Raw genomic sequence first — 17,873 nt, 5'->3', positions numbered from 1 at the left:
CTGCAACAAGCTGTCTAAAAATCTACGAATCCGCAGTGCACGCCGGTTTATAATCGCGAATAAACTTCCTCGAGCACATTTGTAGCTTTCTTTTTCATTACCCGAGGCGCACGTTACGCGAGAATATTAAAGTTTTACACGTAAATGTATACAATATAGTTTACTTCGTAATCCGCATTATCGTCCGAACAATCAAACTGTATTTATTTTAAATGAAAATTATCGCGTACAGATTTATCATAGTTTTCACGTTCGATGCGGAATGCATTTTCGTAAAGCTATCGTTTATTCGTGAGCAATTTATCGGATTTATTTCGATTATTCATGCTTCCGAACCTTTTCGTTTTGGTAAAACTTTTTAAAAAATTATTTAGCAGTTAATTTATTTAATCTTTTAATGATAGACATCGACCACTATCAGGCTTATAAATAACTAGGGATGACAAGATTTCAATTAAGCTTTTAGAGTTTAATTAAGGTTAGTAAAATATAATAAAATCTCATGTCCTAATATTTCCTTGTTTTAGTTAATCTCAAATAATTATATTAACTTATTTAATTTAGTTTCAAATTTATTTTGTTACGTTTTAAATGTTTTAACGTTTAAACGTTTAAAAAAAAACAAAATTGAGACAAGACAGTACTCGGATATATAACACAAAAGTTAAAAAAGGAATAAGAATCTGTTAAAATAAACTGCTGACATGTCTGTTAAATGTCCAATTCATGTATTCGAATAGAATTATATTTCACATATCACGTTTCATTATTCTAACATACATATCGCTAACTTCTGACTTTAAATATGTAAAATATATAAACATATGCTATATATAACGTATGTTATATATGTGCACACATTAATTCGTGTTAAAAATGTTGCTCACTGTGTAAGAGAAAGTCCGATCAGAGGAAGAGAATATATGACGAGAGAGATAGATGAAGTAAGGTAAATATACCAATGTCGGGACACTTTTAAGACCTATGTCTGGACACTTTTATCATTTTAGTTTTTAAATAGGTAAGTATAACTCTAATTAAAATCAAAGATAAAAATATAATACAAGAAAAATATTTTTATCTTTGAGTCCTTGATTTTAATTCGCTTTATAACTTATATTTAAGGACTAGAATGATAAAATTTATTTAAGGACTAGAATGATAAAAATGTCCAGACATAGGTACGTGTACAGGCATTGGAACATTTACCTTATAAATCAGCGAAAGAAACATGTACGGGAAATAAAGAAGTGAATAAGTGTATGCGTCAAAGAACAAAATAAAATGCGTTTTTAAAAGGATATCTATCTCCTTCTGTTTCTTGCATCCAAGACAATATAACTATAAGAATAACTGTACCATTTCGAATCGCGCAACCAGCAAGATAGGATTTAATCTCGCCGTCGATCGAAGATAAATTCTTAAAACGACAGGACGATATTAACAAGGTGTTAAGGAATGCCACCCCGTGTTCAGCTTCTAATAGAAGTCTAAAAGCGTTTCGCTCCGGCCACGCATACCTCATCTGAGCCCGAGCTACCTCGGAACTCAATCACGCGACGCGCAGACGCGGCTAACGATTCCCGGGCGCTTTGTAACACGACACGGGGCCTATATCGTGCCAAAGTATTTATCTTGAAAGCGCCAGCACGCTTGACCGCCGCTAATATCCCACTAATCCACTTTGCACAATCTTCCCCCGTACATAATCCCAGGCACTCCGCCCATAGATCATAAACACTTCCGTGCGGCCTGTATGTTCCCCGCGCCTAACCCGTTTGCGGTCTCGTCCGGGGGACCGTTTAAAACGTGCCATTATAATCGACCTTCGCGTTGCACGCTTCGAAGAGCGCAATTCGTTTTCAAGCGCGTTAATATTTGCATGAATGAGACCTTAGAAACGGAAAACATCCGCACACAAATGCATTATATTTAATATTCTTATAATATTTCTGATACAATTTTTACAGATCTATTATTACTTTAGTAATGTAAGATAAAAGATATTTTAACTCACTGATACGATGCGCAGCGGCGAAGTTGTAAACTGCACTGCGATCTACGTTGATCTGTAAAACACAAATACACCCAAGTTATAGCAATGTCCAAAATAATTAATATTTCAGAAAATAATTATTGCTCTCGTGAAATAATTATAAACAATTTATATCGCGAATAACAAGCAGATAGATAATAGATTACTTACCCCTAGGTTGCTTCGCCGTCGCCCAATGCCTCCCCGGGCCTCCTCCTCCTCTCGTGTTCCACCCCTGCGTCTTCTTCTTCTTGGCACAACACTCATCCACCTAACTTAACCCACGAAAATTCACTCGCGACCCCACGCGCATTAATCACTAGGGTACGACGGTTACGCAACATTTTGCACGGTCTCCCTTCGAACTGAACCCTCGTAGCGAGCGATCTCGTTTGGCGCGGTACCCGTTGCGATCATATTGCGCGAGATAATGAGACGACATACGAAGCGATTTACACCGTTATGCGTTACCTGCTCGCTCGAGCTTCGATGTGCGAATGAGAGCGCGACGACCTTGCGTCAGTACAGCGCGCTATACGTCACACAAACAATCATTAAAGCCGCGCGCGAGCCGTTACCGCCCCCGAAATATTTAAACGCTGTAAAATAAAGATACGATAAATGTTCTTTATTCTTTATTCTTTATTCTCAACATTGCGCGTTAATAATTAGAAAATGGTATGTATTGCGGCTTCTCGTCACTTAATTTGCTCGATTCGGTGATCCGTGTATTATCCACGAGCTCAATCCGTAAACGGAGCAAATTTATTCGAGTCGAAAATTTAAAGCGCGACAAGATACATTCAGATCGTTAAAGAAATAATGAATAAATAATTATTTTTTATTAATACTGTAAAATAATAATTTGTAATTCCCTATTCGATTGCCAATCCAACTGAAAATAGATCAAGCGAAATATATTTACTTCGATAAATAACCGTCACTTCGAAACCACTCCTTGGGAATTAATTATTTGCGTGAACTATTAATCAGAGACTATTTATAGAACTATTAATCGCAACTAATTGCTCGGAGAGTGATCACATCTCTCGGTATTTTGAATTACGATCACGATTTCTCGGTGTTATAATAGCAGTAAAGTTAACGCGTATACATGTTTGTGAGCCGCAGAAAAAGAACGCCGAGTGCTGCGTGCCAGTCAATTTGTCACTGCTGTGGAACACTTAACGTACTGCAAAATAAATTTATACCGAATATATTCTGTTGCTTGTATTTCAAATTAATTTGGATGAATGGGCATTAAATCTATAACACATTTGAATAATAAAATTTTGCTTTACTTTGAACTGATGAAAAAAAAATTATGTAATTTAATTTGCTATTATTGCCTTTTTCAAATTTTTATGTCCCGAGAAGAATAAAATTCGCTCTGTGTAGGATATGTGTGATAAATCAGAAAAATTAAATTAATTTTCCACAAAAAACGTGATTCAGTTTTTTTAATTTATTAAAGTTACGATCACAGTTTCTCTCTTTTTGAGACACTGTATATGTATAGTAATAGCATATACATATATACATACATATAGCATATATATATATATATATATACACATATACATATATATAGTAATAATAATAATATATGCATATAGCATATATATATAGTAATAATAAATTAATTGCCATTTTCCGATGAAAACAAAGATAAATTTTATTCTTCAAATTTATAGTTTAATAATTTAATAATTCTTTTTAAATAGGATAATTAATCTATAATTAATTAATTGCTATAGTATACACAGTATAATAGCATATTACGTCTAAGGAATCAAATGACGAAATTGGTTGAGCAATTAATTTATTATTACTACGTAAAAATTATTAAAATATATATAGATGCCCTGTATATGACATAAAAGCGATTTTAATATAATGTTTGAAACGCATTTTGAAATAGATAAATCAATAAAATGTGAATACGTTTTTATTTCTAGTTATTTTTCCCGTTTTGCGATAAGTTGGTACTCATTTTCTTTTTATTTTCGTGACAGATTCTTTTTCTGCTTTTCCACGCGACAAAACATCCGTATTTTTTGTTCAATCGCGCGCTTTCCCGTCAAAAAGTCATAATCTTCCAAATGTATAAAATTTATGTTACTTGTTATTGATGTACGGAACTTTATGGAAACTTACGCTTTTAAATGAGTGTGTAAGGAAAACTTTTTTTGGAAATATAAGCCATGCCTTTTAATTTTAATTCGCAATTTTTTACCTTAAATCTTATTCCATCGTGAATATTTCCGAGGATATTTATCTAATTTTATAAAGTTTCACGATGTATTATGTATAAACAAAGCGCAAATTATCATTTAAAATAATTAAACGATATTGATGTGTTATTAGAATTCTTCTACTTTTAGAATAATTCTATTTCACAATAGAAATTACAAATAAGAGTATTAATCTTATTATTATCGTATCAGCTGTCTCACGAAAATCTGATCTGTCTTATACTATATATACAAGTATCTGTTTTATACTGAAGAGCGAACTAATATAATAAGTATATTGCATAGAGACGTAAATGCGCTTTATTTTAAATGCACCGGAAATGTATCGCGCAAGCGTGTATTACCTAGCTTGTTATATTCATCGCCTCTTTCCTTTACGTAGTATATTGCTTGCCTCGGAATCACGAATTCTAGAACTAACACGAGTTTCCACGTGCAGAAATATTAAAGTCCTAAGCCTGTACCGGTAGTGTAGTTTGCTAATTGCGAGAAAGCATTGTGCAAAATAGCTCCATATAAAATGCTTTTATAAGAAATTCCTCAGAACAAGAACCAACAATGTTAAAAGATATTAAAAGATTTTAAGACCGTTATAGCGCGTTGTCAAATAATTAAAATTTATCTTATAATAATTGGCTTAATTTAGCATGCAATTTAGTTTATGAACGTTTGACATAGTTCCAAAAGTGGAATGCCAAAAACACTTTCCATCTCTTTCTCATTTTATTTGTTCATTCATGACACTAGCAAACGTAATTATCTTCTAATCATGTATCATCTAAAAATTATCTTTTCTTATTAGCCTATTGATATGTTGGCGCCCACATAATTCCTATTTCCCTCTAACACTATCTCTCACGAAGATTTGTGGATAGTCTTGTACTGATCCCGCCAGCATTGTTTGCCGGCTATGGGTCTTTTCTAGATCCTTTACAGGTATACAGCCAGAGAGGCGAGCAGAAACATAGAAAGATAGACTGCGACAAGTCCCAGGCGGCAAGATCCGACAATGGGCCCCAGAATGACAACAGAACTCTTGGGGGTGGCCGCGTATAATCGACAGGTAATAAAGCAAACTCCAGACATGTCGGAGGGGACCGCCCGATCGTTCTTCTTTCTTTTTTTTTTATTTCTCTCGGCAGGTGAGAAAAGGCGATCTTGGCGACAGAGGGAGTAGATCAGAACAAGAGATTTCGAGTATTGTACCTCGTAAATTACAAGATCCGTTTCATTCCCTCAGCGGTTTACTCGCGTCCCGAAACAGAGTAGAAAATTTGGTACGAGCCAGAAAGACCCTCGTAAAGATACGAGAAGACGCAGGAAAAATATTCAAGAATTACGGAATGTTCGTGAACTCTTTTGAAAGCGGGGAAGTACTTGCTCTTTTCGTGGGAAATGAAAACGAAGTGGAAATGTGATTTCAGATCAAAAGACACGATTTCTCTTTACGCGATTTGTCAAATCTCCCGTTGATGGGAGTCGTCGTTATATTTTTCGTAGCAATATTTCGAATATCGTTGAAAACGTAGAAGTTTTTTCTGCAAGATTTAATCATGCAAATGTGCAGTTAAAAATCTGTTATGACGTTTGCTTCGATACAATATGTATAAGAATATATGCTGAGATAATTAATAATAAAACCTGCATAATATTGGAATAATAATAATATATCGTTTATCGATAGTTAAAAAAATCGGAGTAGAAGTTGCGTTCAAAATTTAACGCAACTTCTAACGAGCTCCGTGAATAAATCCGTGAACCAACAATGGGTGCATCGCATACCCCGATAAATCCTCTTGCTCTGAAACTCGCGAACGCCAAAAATACGACCGAGTGTATGGCCGTTGCTTTCCTTACTTTAGTTCTGCGCTCTCTTCTGAGTTCTTTCGAGGCGCTGTTGAAGAAGCGCGGAAGCTCCTCGTTTGTATTGTACGCAACGCAGCTCGCTCGTAAGTTTCGACAAAGTTTCTGCTATATCAAACAAGGATGCCCCAAAATTTGTGGAACATCGTGGAAAAGCCGTCTTTTGTCAAGCAGCAGATCCGTTGACAGCGATGCCTTGATAGCTTTCGACAGATTTCTACCAGAAGTGTTATCGCGTTAGAAACAACTTATATACATGTTCTCTCAACTTGTATAATGTTTTAATCAATAATACTACGTTCACGTGTTAAATATTCGTGTATTAAAATAATTCCTATTTTCCACGTACAACAAAAGATGCGCTACTTTTGATTATATTTGCATTTGATTATATTGATTGCATATGCAATTATTATGACTTAAATAATTAAAGAAAATATTACAATGTCTTCTATAAATTATATTCCAATATTATATTTTTTATTCACGGATATAATAAAAAAAGAACTTATTTAATATCTTTATTTGGTATAGTTTATCTCCTTATTTTTTTTATTAAATTTAAGTCAATGCGAATATAAACTCTTTTCTCCAAAATTATTGAGAAAAGAAATGTCCCAGTCGACACAGCATCTTATATATAATTTCGCACTCAACAATGTAAATGTAATATAATAACATGTGTTATATTACATTTACAATGTTGAGTACGAAATTATAATATAGATGTAAAGTAACTGATGCTCTGAGTCAACTGGGGTGGAACAATGATCGTAATGTCAATTACACACGCCATTATAAACTTAAAAATTCACTCTCCAGATTCAATCTCGTCAATGACATAAATCCCCGAGATGTGATAATATATATGTCTTAGAGGCATGTAGAGACGAAGCAAAATGTATAGATCTCGCAAAATTAACCGCAGCCAATATAAAGCTCTATATCTCAAGGCGCCCCGAAAAGCCTGGAAACCGACATTGGTCGACTCGCGTGCACCGGCTGACCTCGTTCCCCTTCAACCCTCAGACGGGGAGAGGGAGTCACGTGGCCACGTCGTTAATTTCGCCGTTCTTGGACTGTAGAGGACGAGGGTGGTGCGCGCAGCGAAAGGACACGAAGACTCCCTAGCTCTCAGAGACCGCATTCAAAAGTTCGGCCACTCAAAGGGAAATGAGAAAGATACATCGGCCATCGGCAGATTAAAGTGATGCTCGTGGCCTTTGATCTTCCTCGCGAAACAAGCAAGAGTCGGGGCGGGCATAAAATACGTCTGTATCCCAGGAGGTCCGACCTGTTTTCCCGTCATCTCTCAAGTGACGGCGATCAGAGAAGGGAAAAGAAAAAATTTTTTTTTAAAAAGGAAAAAGAGGCTCAAGTAGCCGAGACAGGTCTCTTTTCGTCACTAACCGAAAGACAATCGTAATCTATGCGGGTGCATCGAGTAACGCGATAAAAAATTCAGTACTCACGAAGACGAAATAGGATTTCTTCATGGTCCTGACAACCTTGGTGAGAACACTCGTCAACGATGGATCCCTCTTTTCTCACTTGTTAACTGACGTACGCAACTCCTTGTGCTCACTGCAAGGCTGTTGTCAGAGATCGTCGAGTTCCCACCACGTGCAACTGTCACCCCCTGACGAAGGGCGCATCGAGGAACCTGTCAGGCGTCTACCGCGAGGAAAATTACGATTCTTTACCTTTCTCACTTACGAATATTTATTTCAACACTTCACCCTTCTTCCCGCCGCGATATGCACATAACAATTGTCGCGCGTAGCACGTGCCGCGAACGATTCGCGATGCGCGGTTCAACGACGAACGTGACGGAACTCCAGATTAGGTACGACGTTGTTGAGACGTGATCTCGCCGAAAATGCTTCGATCGCAATTGTCGAGAGCCCGTGCGATCTACGGAAACTGGGATCCCTTCGTTCTGGAGATGTCTGAACACCGCAAAACACCTCAACCACACGTGTGTCCCTGCGTTACCGTTCGATGTCGTCGGGCCGAAGTGCGCGACGCGAGTGTCGGCCTTAAGTCTCGAAAGCGCTTGACGTTGGCGCCCGTGCGGCGTGGTACAAGGTGGGGGATGCAGAGGGGAGATGATCGCCTACCCCTCCCGTCCCTATTCTCCCTTCCTACCTCGACCACCCACGCCACCCCCGTGGAGAACGCCACACTCAACTCCCACGCTTCCGCCGCATCCCACTGCGCTCGCCTCTGTGCACCCATCGACCCCGCGACCACCCACTTCACGTTGGGGTGAGAGTGGAATAAAGTGCCGCCCGGAGGGATGGTAAGGCCGCGCGACGACGCAAAAGAGACGTGAGGGGAAAGAGGAGGAAGAGAAGTAGGAGAGGAACGGTGTACGAAGGGGGTGAAAGACGAAGACTAAGGGAGAAAGTATAATCCGCAAAGTTGTGCAACGATCAAACAAGTGTCGAATTTGTTTTTTTATGCGCTTAACTACCCTTTGACTATCCTGATTTGTGGTGTTTTCTTTTCCTTCAAGAAGCGGAAAAGAGATAGGATAATTGTTCGTCGAACCGAGTGATAATCGCGCATAGATTTTGCGACTACGAGCGATGTTTCCTGGTTATGATGTTTCGTATCCTGCTCTGCGGGAATCGCAGCAAGGACTCTGGGACCATCCGTCATTCTGCGCGTAATTTGATTTACGTCTATCATGACTTGCGTGTCATGTTTCTTTCATGGTTTTGCTGTCTAACCAACTATTGGAAGCGCAGTGTTTGAGGCTTTTATAATTATATCAGGTGAGTTCCATATTTTTTCAGTTAAAAATAGGAAAATGATATAATTTGCATATTTGATTTTATAAAATTAATATTATATTTTACTAAATCTATATTTATATTTTAAATATCAAGTGTGCGACATCACGTCAGCGACATGACCCAAATTTATTTTATTTAAGCAAAATATATATTTAAAACTTTTATATATTTTTAAGAATACGTCTTGATACAAGTCTTGATATATTAAATTTTTAACTAATCATATTATGTTTTTTTATTACGACATTACAAACAAAATCCAACTAAGTCTTATGTTTTTATATATTTTTAATAGATTTATCCCTGTTGTTATAAATTTTATTTAAACTAATAAAATTATCAAATATAAAGGATTAAAAATGATGAGCCTTAAAGGCTCATCATCAATACCTGTTTCATGTTTCGTTTTACACGCATTCCTATGTATTGTAATTAATAACGGCCTTTTATACCGTTCGCTTTTATAATAATGAAACCTCAAAGCGCAGCAATATTCCAAACTCGTCTCATATACCAATGTTTGGGACGACATTGTGAGTGCTATACGTTACTAATACGTAAAACGGAACAGAAAATGAAAATTGGGAGCGTTATGACGTCAGAGAGCTCGCGTTACGAGTTCGCGAAATCACCCTGTGGTCATTGCGGTTGGACTTTAAGTCCACTTTATGTGTACGCGTGTACATTCCAAAACCAGCAAGAGGAGGGTTAACTTATCTTGAGGATTGTTTTTAGCGGCTATGTATACCACACAAATCTTCCCTCGTAATTAATTCTTATTAAATAGACCTGAGGCTTAAAGAAAAAATGGTACAAGTGAGGAATGATGTAGAGTCTAAAGTTAAATTAAGTAAAAAAAGGTAAAATAAAATTCTTGTTTTAGCTTGTAATTTACTTATATATCTCTCATAAGTAAATTGAATTAAAATAAAATCACTTTTTTTACTCGCGAGCAATAGATCTGTACGTATTCTCAATTTACGTAATCCACTTACAGTATATTAACTTATACTATTTGCTTTTAAAAATTCTTGATAAAATATATTAAAAATTGTTTTATGTTATATAAACGTACAGAGAACACATATGCAAAGAGACAAAAACCAATATTATACAACGTTGAAAATGCTCCTCGACAGGTTTACTTCTCGTCAGCTTTATAAAGTGTCCATAGCGGAAAATATCCCAAATAATGTTATTTTATTTCATATATGTACTCTTTATATTCTAGGTTCTTTAACCTCCTTTTCCTGTTTTGAAACATAAAACTGCTGTACACGAAATTTTATCCACTAGCAGGTAGATAAAAACAGGTTGACCAGAAAGCGAGATATAGTCAATACATTGAAAAAATTTGAATTTGGTGAACATGTAATAGATATTAAATCTTTTTTTACTTGCCATTTTAGTGAAAAATTGCGGTAAGACTAAACGAGTTATATTAACTACAAAATTGGACCAATCAATTTTGTATATATTTTGCATTAAAGTTTATTCAATAAATTTATATTGTTTATATGAAGTTTATTCGATGAATTTATATGTTTATCTACTTTTCTGACAGTATTCTAGTTTTTTTCACACGATTGCATAAAACGTTCGCCTATCTCGCGGTAAAATAATTTCTAAATAATATTAAATATATATAAATATCACATATACTTTTATTAAAATAATTATTATTTTGATTAGTAATAACGTTAATGTAAACATATTTACATAGCCATTTAAAGTTTATGTAATCACATATGATCGTCTTTAAACACCTACTCGAAAACAAGATTTTTGATAATTTCGTCCATTCAGTAATAATCCGGCAGAGAAAACTATGATACTCTATAAATGTATAAATTTCTCAACTTTTACGAAGAATGTTGCATTTTATACTTGAGAGTCAATAATTTCACCACAAAAATTTTATCGCCATCAAAGTAAGCATAGCTGATTATCGTATTAGGGAAAATGCCCGCGCGATGAAATAAATACGATACTACGAAGCACACGAATTTCCGATTTTCAGAGAGGATTTTATTCTCAGCTTGGTAGCGAATGGATTCGTGTCACGGGGACGGGATTTATCGACGCTGAAAATTCACCGCCACACTGCAACTAACGACAACAATTATCCGAAAAGTTGCCAACATGTCAAAAATGAGCAACACAAGGGATTGTTATCGCGTTGCGTGCTACGTGCTGCATGTTTGATGAACGTTAATCGAAATGTTGAATCTCGAATGTGTACACCTAATCTATCAGTGTATATGTATTCGATCAGTACATCCTACAAAGCAAATAATCTTTTGTAAAGATACGTTGTACTCTCTCAGTATATTCTAACATAATAGTAAAATACTACTGTAAATATAAAAGCAATTTTTGTTTTGATTGTAGAATTAAATAACAATAAAATTTTTATTTTCTATTTTTTTCAAAAAATTCTTCTCTTCCCATTTGTTTTTGTAAAGTTATATAAACTTTGTTATAAGGAAATAAAAAAATTATATTTTTTGAACTCTAAAATAAGCACTATAAGCATTAATTGATTATATACCTTCTTTCTTAAAAACAAAATATATAACGTATAAGTACGTATAAAATATGAAAAACATATTCTGTGTAACTATGATATTCCGTATATTATTGTTATAACGCGTGTACATGTATAAAATTATCTTAATTTACATAATTAGATTCATAATACTCAAACAAAGCATATTTTTAACATTTGTGCGTTATTTCATTAAAAATTATAAGAGATAAATCTTGTATCATATGCAATCATCATAATAGACTTATTGCGCAAATTTACTTTTTTATATGTATACAAGGTATAAGAACTCGTCATATACACTTACTCCTTCAGTAACTATTTTGTAAAAGCATATGTGATTATGTGTTAACACTTGTTGGATTCGATACAAGTAGCTTATAGAGATCTTCACGATTAAAAGATATTTCTCAATAAATCTATTATGAATTAAAGCATATATAACAACATGATTCACCTTTTATCATAATTTCTAACAAAATAACGTACGAACGTCGTTGAAAATATGTTCTCTTCGAATGTTATGACTAGAAATCTAGATATCTTAAGAGGTTTAATATTGGATATATTAATTAGTATATAATTAGAATTCGTATTTTAACAAATTCAATAAATAGTTGAAGACTTGTAAATAAGTTAAAACAAAAAACACTCTGTTATCACTATAAACAAAGGTAAATAAATCCTAAAAGAAGAGAGAAACTGTATAGACGTATCTACCTGACTTTTAAAAGCGCGTACGCAAGGAAACGTATGAAAATCGAAACGTTTTAAGGCCTTTGACGTCCCTTAAGGCACTCAGCCCGAGCCATTCCACCACAGGGGTGAGATAAACGCCGCGCGCCGGGTACAAGCTGAGTAGGGACCCCCGCCAATTCCGTATAAAACCGTCTCGCTGCTTCCGGTATATTTATTTCGATGAAAGGCCTCGCGGTAACGGCTCGTGCATTACGGTGACGAGCGCGCCTTACGGAAACAAAAAGTCGGAAAAGCATCAGAATGAAGGCGTATACCCACCCGTTCATTGTGCGCGAGCAGAATGGGAAAAACGAGACAACCGTGTTAAATCCCGACGACGAACACTCAAAGAACGTCAGAATCGTTCGGCAAAGAGTCCTCCATTTATTTATGGATAAGTCATAGACTGCGGAATACTTCGATTGCAGAGTAAAAGGAGACATCGAGTGTACGGGTAATATAATCGATATGACGTTCTTATCACTGAAAAATATCGGTATACTCCGTGTACGTGATCTGCACACAGTCGATCTTATCAATTATTCAAAAATAATATGCAAGTTAATTTATATATATATATATATATATATATATATATATATATATATATAACAGATAATAGTTTCTACTTTCCAACGCAGATCAGATATTAGTTTTTAGAACAACAATCGGTATAAATATGGCTTAGAATTTACAAAAATTGCATATATTGCAATATTTAAAGATATTAATTAAATCACTTTATATACTAAAGGAGATTACATATTATTGTGGTATACCCTGAGGTGCTTTTCACTTGGAGTAAATTTCAACCTACGGACAGCAACGCTTTGCGTTGCTGCTGAATACGAACATTGAACACATAGCAAGGACTTACCTTATAAGCGCATATAACCAACGAGCTCTCTATTTGACAGTGCGATCCTCCAAGCTTGCTGTATTCGAGTACCTATTCGTCCTGCTTTATTCTATCCTCTTGACCAGGTGCGCAGGCGTTTGGCACAGCTTTCTTATTTAGGCGTGTATTCGGCCAAGTGGATCTATAAGAAAACACGGGTCGCTCAGAGTTTACACTGACACACATTGTGCGCAAATAAAAGTTTACGGTTTAAAGAGGATGTTCAAGCACTCGAGAATGTAGCCAAGTCTGACAAGGTTTAACTTCAAGCAATAACCGTCAAGTGGCCCGGGCGAGAATTCTTACGAATTGTATTTACAGCGAGATGCAAAAGTAATACATAATGTATAAATCTTTGCTTGGGCGATATTTATACTAACATTTATAAGTAACTTAATACTTTTGCGCAATATCATCTAGTCTTAATCGCATGTAATTCAAAAGAGAATTTTCTATTATTAATTTCAATGGAAATCATAGCTCGATTACCTCCACAAAATTTAAATAATTTTTTTTTACATGTAATAGCAAAAAATTTTGCGATTTTTTCTGTTTTAATTAGTTATGTACAATGTAATAAATAAACTGTATAAATGTTTATAATATCACAACGTTACAGTAAAATAATTTTTAATTACATAAACGTATAATCATTAGACATATCCGTCTCTCAGAAATAGATGCATGTCTGAGGATTTTATAGAAGATAGATTAATGAAGAGGAAGTGAAAGAGACAGAGAGAATTTAAAGATAAGATTATCAAGTATTAAATATATGATAGAAAAATATATATTCAAAGCATGAATCACGTCAAAATAGTTAATACATCAAATATCTACAATTTGAATCTTTCCGTTCGTTTCGGAGCCGCACGCTTTTTTGTAAAATGGTGGATGCGACGAATTGATTGGCCTCGCGGGATAAAATTGATGCTGTCAATGGAGGCGAAACGTTTACGAGAGTCCGATGGAGAAATTTTGGATTCGTGTCGGCGACGGCGCGGCGACGCGCGTATGTAAGGCGACTTGTCGCGCGCGTGTTTCCTGACAAATCGCGCGGCGAAATCCGTGATTTTAAAATGCAGCTGTTCCGCACACGTGCGCGGCATAAACGGCGGCATTATATGCGCAAACGTGTGTCCCGTAGCGTGTGCAACAAGACGCGCACGTGTGCCCGTCGCGCGGCAGGTGAAGCTTCACGCCGGCCGGGCCGCGCGACGTATAACCGCGCGCGGTCGGATAACACGAAGAGGGGCTCTATTGTTCGTCGTATCTTGCTGACAGCACGCGCCAGATTTCTCATAGACGAACAGGTTGTCCGGATAAGTGAATTTCCGCCGGTGAACTCATTCGAAGACTACGAGGTTTTTGAGAAACCCTTGCTTCGCGTACAGTTAAGACTTTGAAAAGATCAACGTAGTTATATGAATCTCACACATCTTTCTGATAATGTATGTACAATTGGAAAAACTATAGAATTTATAAGGAATAATGCAAGGAAATAATTTTTTTTTTTCGAGTATACGAAAAACGCCTATAAACGATTCAACGCATTTCTGCAGCATTTAAATTCGCAAATATTCTGATGATAATTACGCAAGCTTTATTATTTACGCTTTATCGGTTATTGAATAACAATGTAAAAATATTGCAGATAAAACAAGCCGAGATTTTTAAAGCATTCAAAGCAATTTCTCTGCAGGAACGGCAACTACCCTTGTCTCTCCACTTTACACGCTTTTATCTTCTACCGGAAAAATAGCGCGGACGTGGAAACGTAAAAGGCCGCGAATAGTAACGGTTCTAGGGTCATTTCTGACGTTTACAAAACGTTTCGCTTAAGATGAAAGGTAGCATAAACGGTCTTGCGTTTTTACAAAAGTTAGTTACACTCAAACCGTCAAATATTAGCTCAGAAAGAAGACAAATTTGCTTTTCGCAAAGTTTCGTCCGAGCGCATTTTCCTCGCAGAGCATCTAATATGTAGTCTAAATTTAACATACGCCTCGTGGTTAATAAAGTGAGAGTGCTACGCGTAACACGCGATCAAACGCGTAGATACCTTGGGTTAATTATGTAATATTTCCTCGTAGACTAATGTAATCCTGAATTTCAAATTACCGTCTTACATAGCGTCGATCGACGTTACCTATTAACTTTACTATGTACATCTGATTTTGATCTTGTAGCGATTAAAGCGATCTGTCAAATATTCTGCAAATTTATCAAAACCTATAGCTAATTTATTTGCAGAACACATTTATTTTATATTTTTACAAACATATTAATTCGTGACATGCACACGGCTACTAATGTTTGAATGCACCAATAAAAAAATTGTATTATTTTTATATTCCATTATACAGTCTTGAATTACAAATAAAATATAAATAAAATCATATTTATTACTACGCATTTATATACTCAGTTATACGTATTTATATTATAAATGCAGAATTAGCGAAACCTTGATTCGACGCGCTACTCGAATGACGCACGTAATGTTCGATATCGGTAAAGTAAAATTGGATAAAGAGAAAGATGAATATTCCTGTCGCCGGTGTATTTATGGCGCAAACCTCGGATTTGCTGTCCTCGGACTCGTTAGCAAACCGGTCCATAATAAAGGACATCCGTTCTTTTCTCGAAAGCATTTACCGGCGTATCTCGATTAGACTCCTCCGCGAACGAGAACACTCAGGGCACGGACATTGAAGCACGCTAATTAACGCGGGCGATGTCGCGATGTCACTACGACTACATCCTCTCGTGAGGGTCGTGTCCAATACTGTGAAGCACTTGACTGACAGTACTTGAAAATTTCGCGTTTCGGCCAAAACGAATAACGTCGCCGACACGGTAAAATACAGATGTACGGAACGTCAAATCGTACAGGTGCACATATATGTTTCTTTAATCAAGATGCTTAGATGCTTGAAACCAAGTCTTACATTTTTTTTACGTTGAACGAATTTGCTTACTATGTGTCGTCTAAATCTTATGTTTGCTTAAGTTATAAGTATTCATTCTTAGGCATTATATCATTGAATTAAAATCATTGTATCTTCCTTATGTTTATCAGTTTATCACAAATTTTCATAATTCTGAAATCTGGATTTTTCAAAGTTGTACGAAACGTTTATAAACATATCTACAATTCTAAACGAAGATGTGTTTAAATATCAATATTTCTTTAGATATTTAAACATTGCTGTGGTCGTTTCGCTGAAGAATTTGTTCTTAATATGTTTAAAACGATTCACGATGTTATTATAAGTATATTAAATACCTTCTGACATTGCATTTTTACTAAAGATGTCTCGGTTATAAAATGAAGCAAACTTACAAAAATCTCTAGGAAACTTCGAAAAGTATGGTAGGTTACGTCGCCTTGGACTAATTTCCAACTTTCCCGCAAAGTTTCGAGTGACAAATTATCCCGCACGAAAATGGAGTACCACTCAAGATTCAACGAGAAATTTTATTACTCACAGTACCGCAGTGAACGACATGAAGAGATAAAAGACGCGAATTAAAAGATGAAAGCAATATATACATACACATATATGTATACATATATTATAATGGCAGTTCACGACGAATAAATGTCATAATTCTATACAAAATTATTTTATATAAAAAATTTACTCTTATCTGTTTTATAAAAAATTATCCTACTTTTTAATATAATAAATTGCAGACAAATGCTGATTTTCAAAGACTAATTGTAGAATGTTAATGTACCGAAAGAAAATCGTAACACAGTATATAAATGTCGACTGAAAATGCATTTTAGGCATCAAAGCTCATTTAATCCCGGGTATAAACTAGAAATAGGATCGTGTTACATTACGCTGTACGGAGCTAGCTTCTCTCGTGCATCCCGTGAACTCGGAAGTCAAAGCACGAACCAATCATGGCACCTAGTGAATTGAGTTTTGGAACCAACGGTGATGTTCCTGCATAATCCGATTTTCGTAAGCAGATAAACGAATCGTGTGTCAATTCATTTCGCTATTATCTTACTGATCTTACATATGCAGATTTCTTAATACGTACGTAAGCGCGTATGTGCAGTGCGTATCATATTATGTTACAGCTTTTATGAATACAAAGGAAATACATTAGCTTGGATTTATTATCATGCAAATACGTATATATTGCAATGCAAATATTATTTCAACATGTACTATGATTATCTTTTACATTTACAATGTTGTAAATGATACATTTCATAATAAGTAATAATGCAATTTTATCCCACAGCAATTGGTGTAACTCGTAATTAAACGTATATGTATATCAATTTTGCCTTGAATTTTGTTTACATAATTCCTTACTTCGGTATTATTTATTCTGATAATTATGTCGATACCATTGATGCATCGTAACACGATAGTATCGTAAATGAAATAAATTATTATTTTTACATTCATCAGGTATTTTACGTATAGTACATACGATACCAACACACCGGGGCAATTTAAATCGTAAAATCGAAAACTTATCCGACATCCCCCCTCGCTGAACTCGTCAGACGTGCGTTACGATTCGGCTACCCCCGAGCCTGCCCCCGAGCCTCGCCAAAGTACGGAGGATGATCTAAGCGAGATGATTTCTCACCGTTCTGAACCGAAAGCCAGTTATAGCGTAGCAGCTTTCAGGTTAAAAATCTCGTTCGGTGCGCGAGCCGCGACAAAAAGTCGTTGCGAGTGGTGGATCGATGCCACAGCGA

General features: G+C 35.7%; 1 protein-coding gene across 3 annotated transcripts in view; it reads right to left on the bottom strand.

Moving 5' to 3' along the window:
• LOC139770763 (protein madd-4-like) overlaps window positions 1–8,172 on the bottom strand; it is a 185,012-nt gene extending 176,840 nt beyond the window's left edge. For 2 of the 3 annotated variants that reach the window (XM_071702932.1, XM_071702933.1), the window contains exon 1: window positions 7,626–8,172. In XM_071702932.1, the coding sequence (XP_071559033.1) occupies window positions 7,626–7,649 (24 nt within the window). In that variant the 5' untranslated portion in view covers window positions 7,650–8,172. The remainder of the gene's footprint in view (window positions 1–7,625) is intronic. The other variant, XM_071702934.1, reaches the window with a different exon arrangement.
• Window positions 8,173–17,873: the final 9,701 nt, after the last annotated feature.

The sequence above is a fragment of the Temnothorax nylanderi genome, unplaced genomic scaffold (assembly GCF_030848795.1).
Source record: "Temnothorax nylanderi isolate EJ_2023f unplaced genomic scaffold, tnyl_v1.0 TNYL_tig0032_pilon, whole genome shotgun sequence".
NCBI lineage: Eukaryota > Metazoa > Arthropoda > Insecta > Hymenoptera > Formicidae > Temnothorax > Temnothorax nylanderi.
This window is presented reverse-complemented; position numbering and strand designations above follow the sequence as displayed.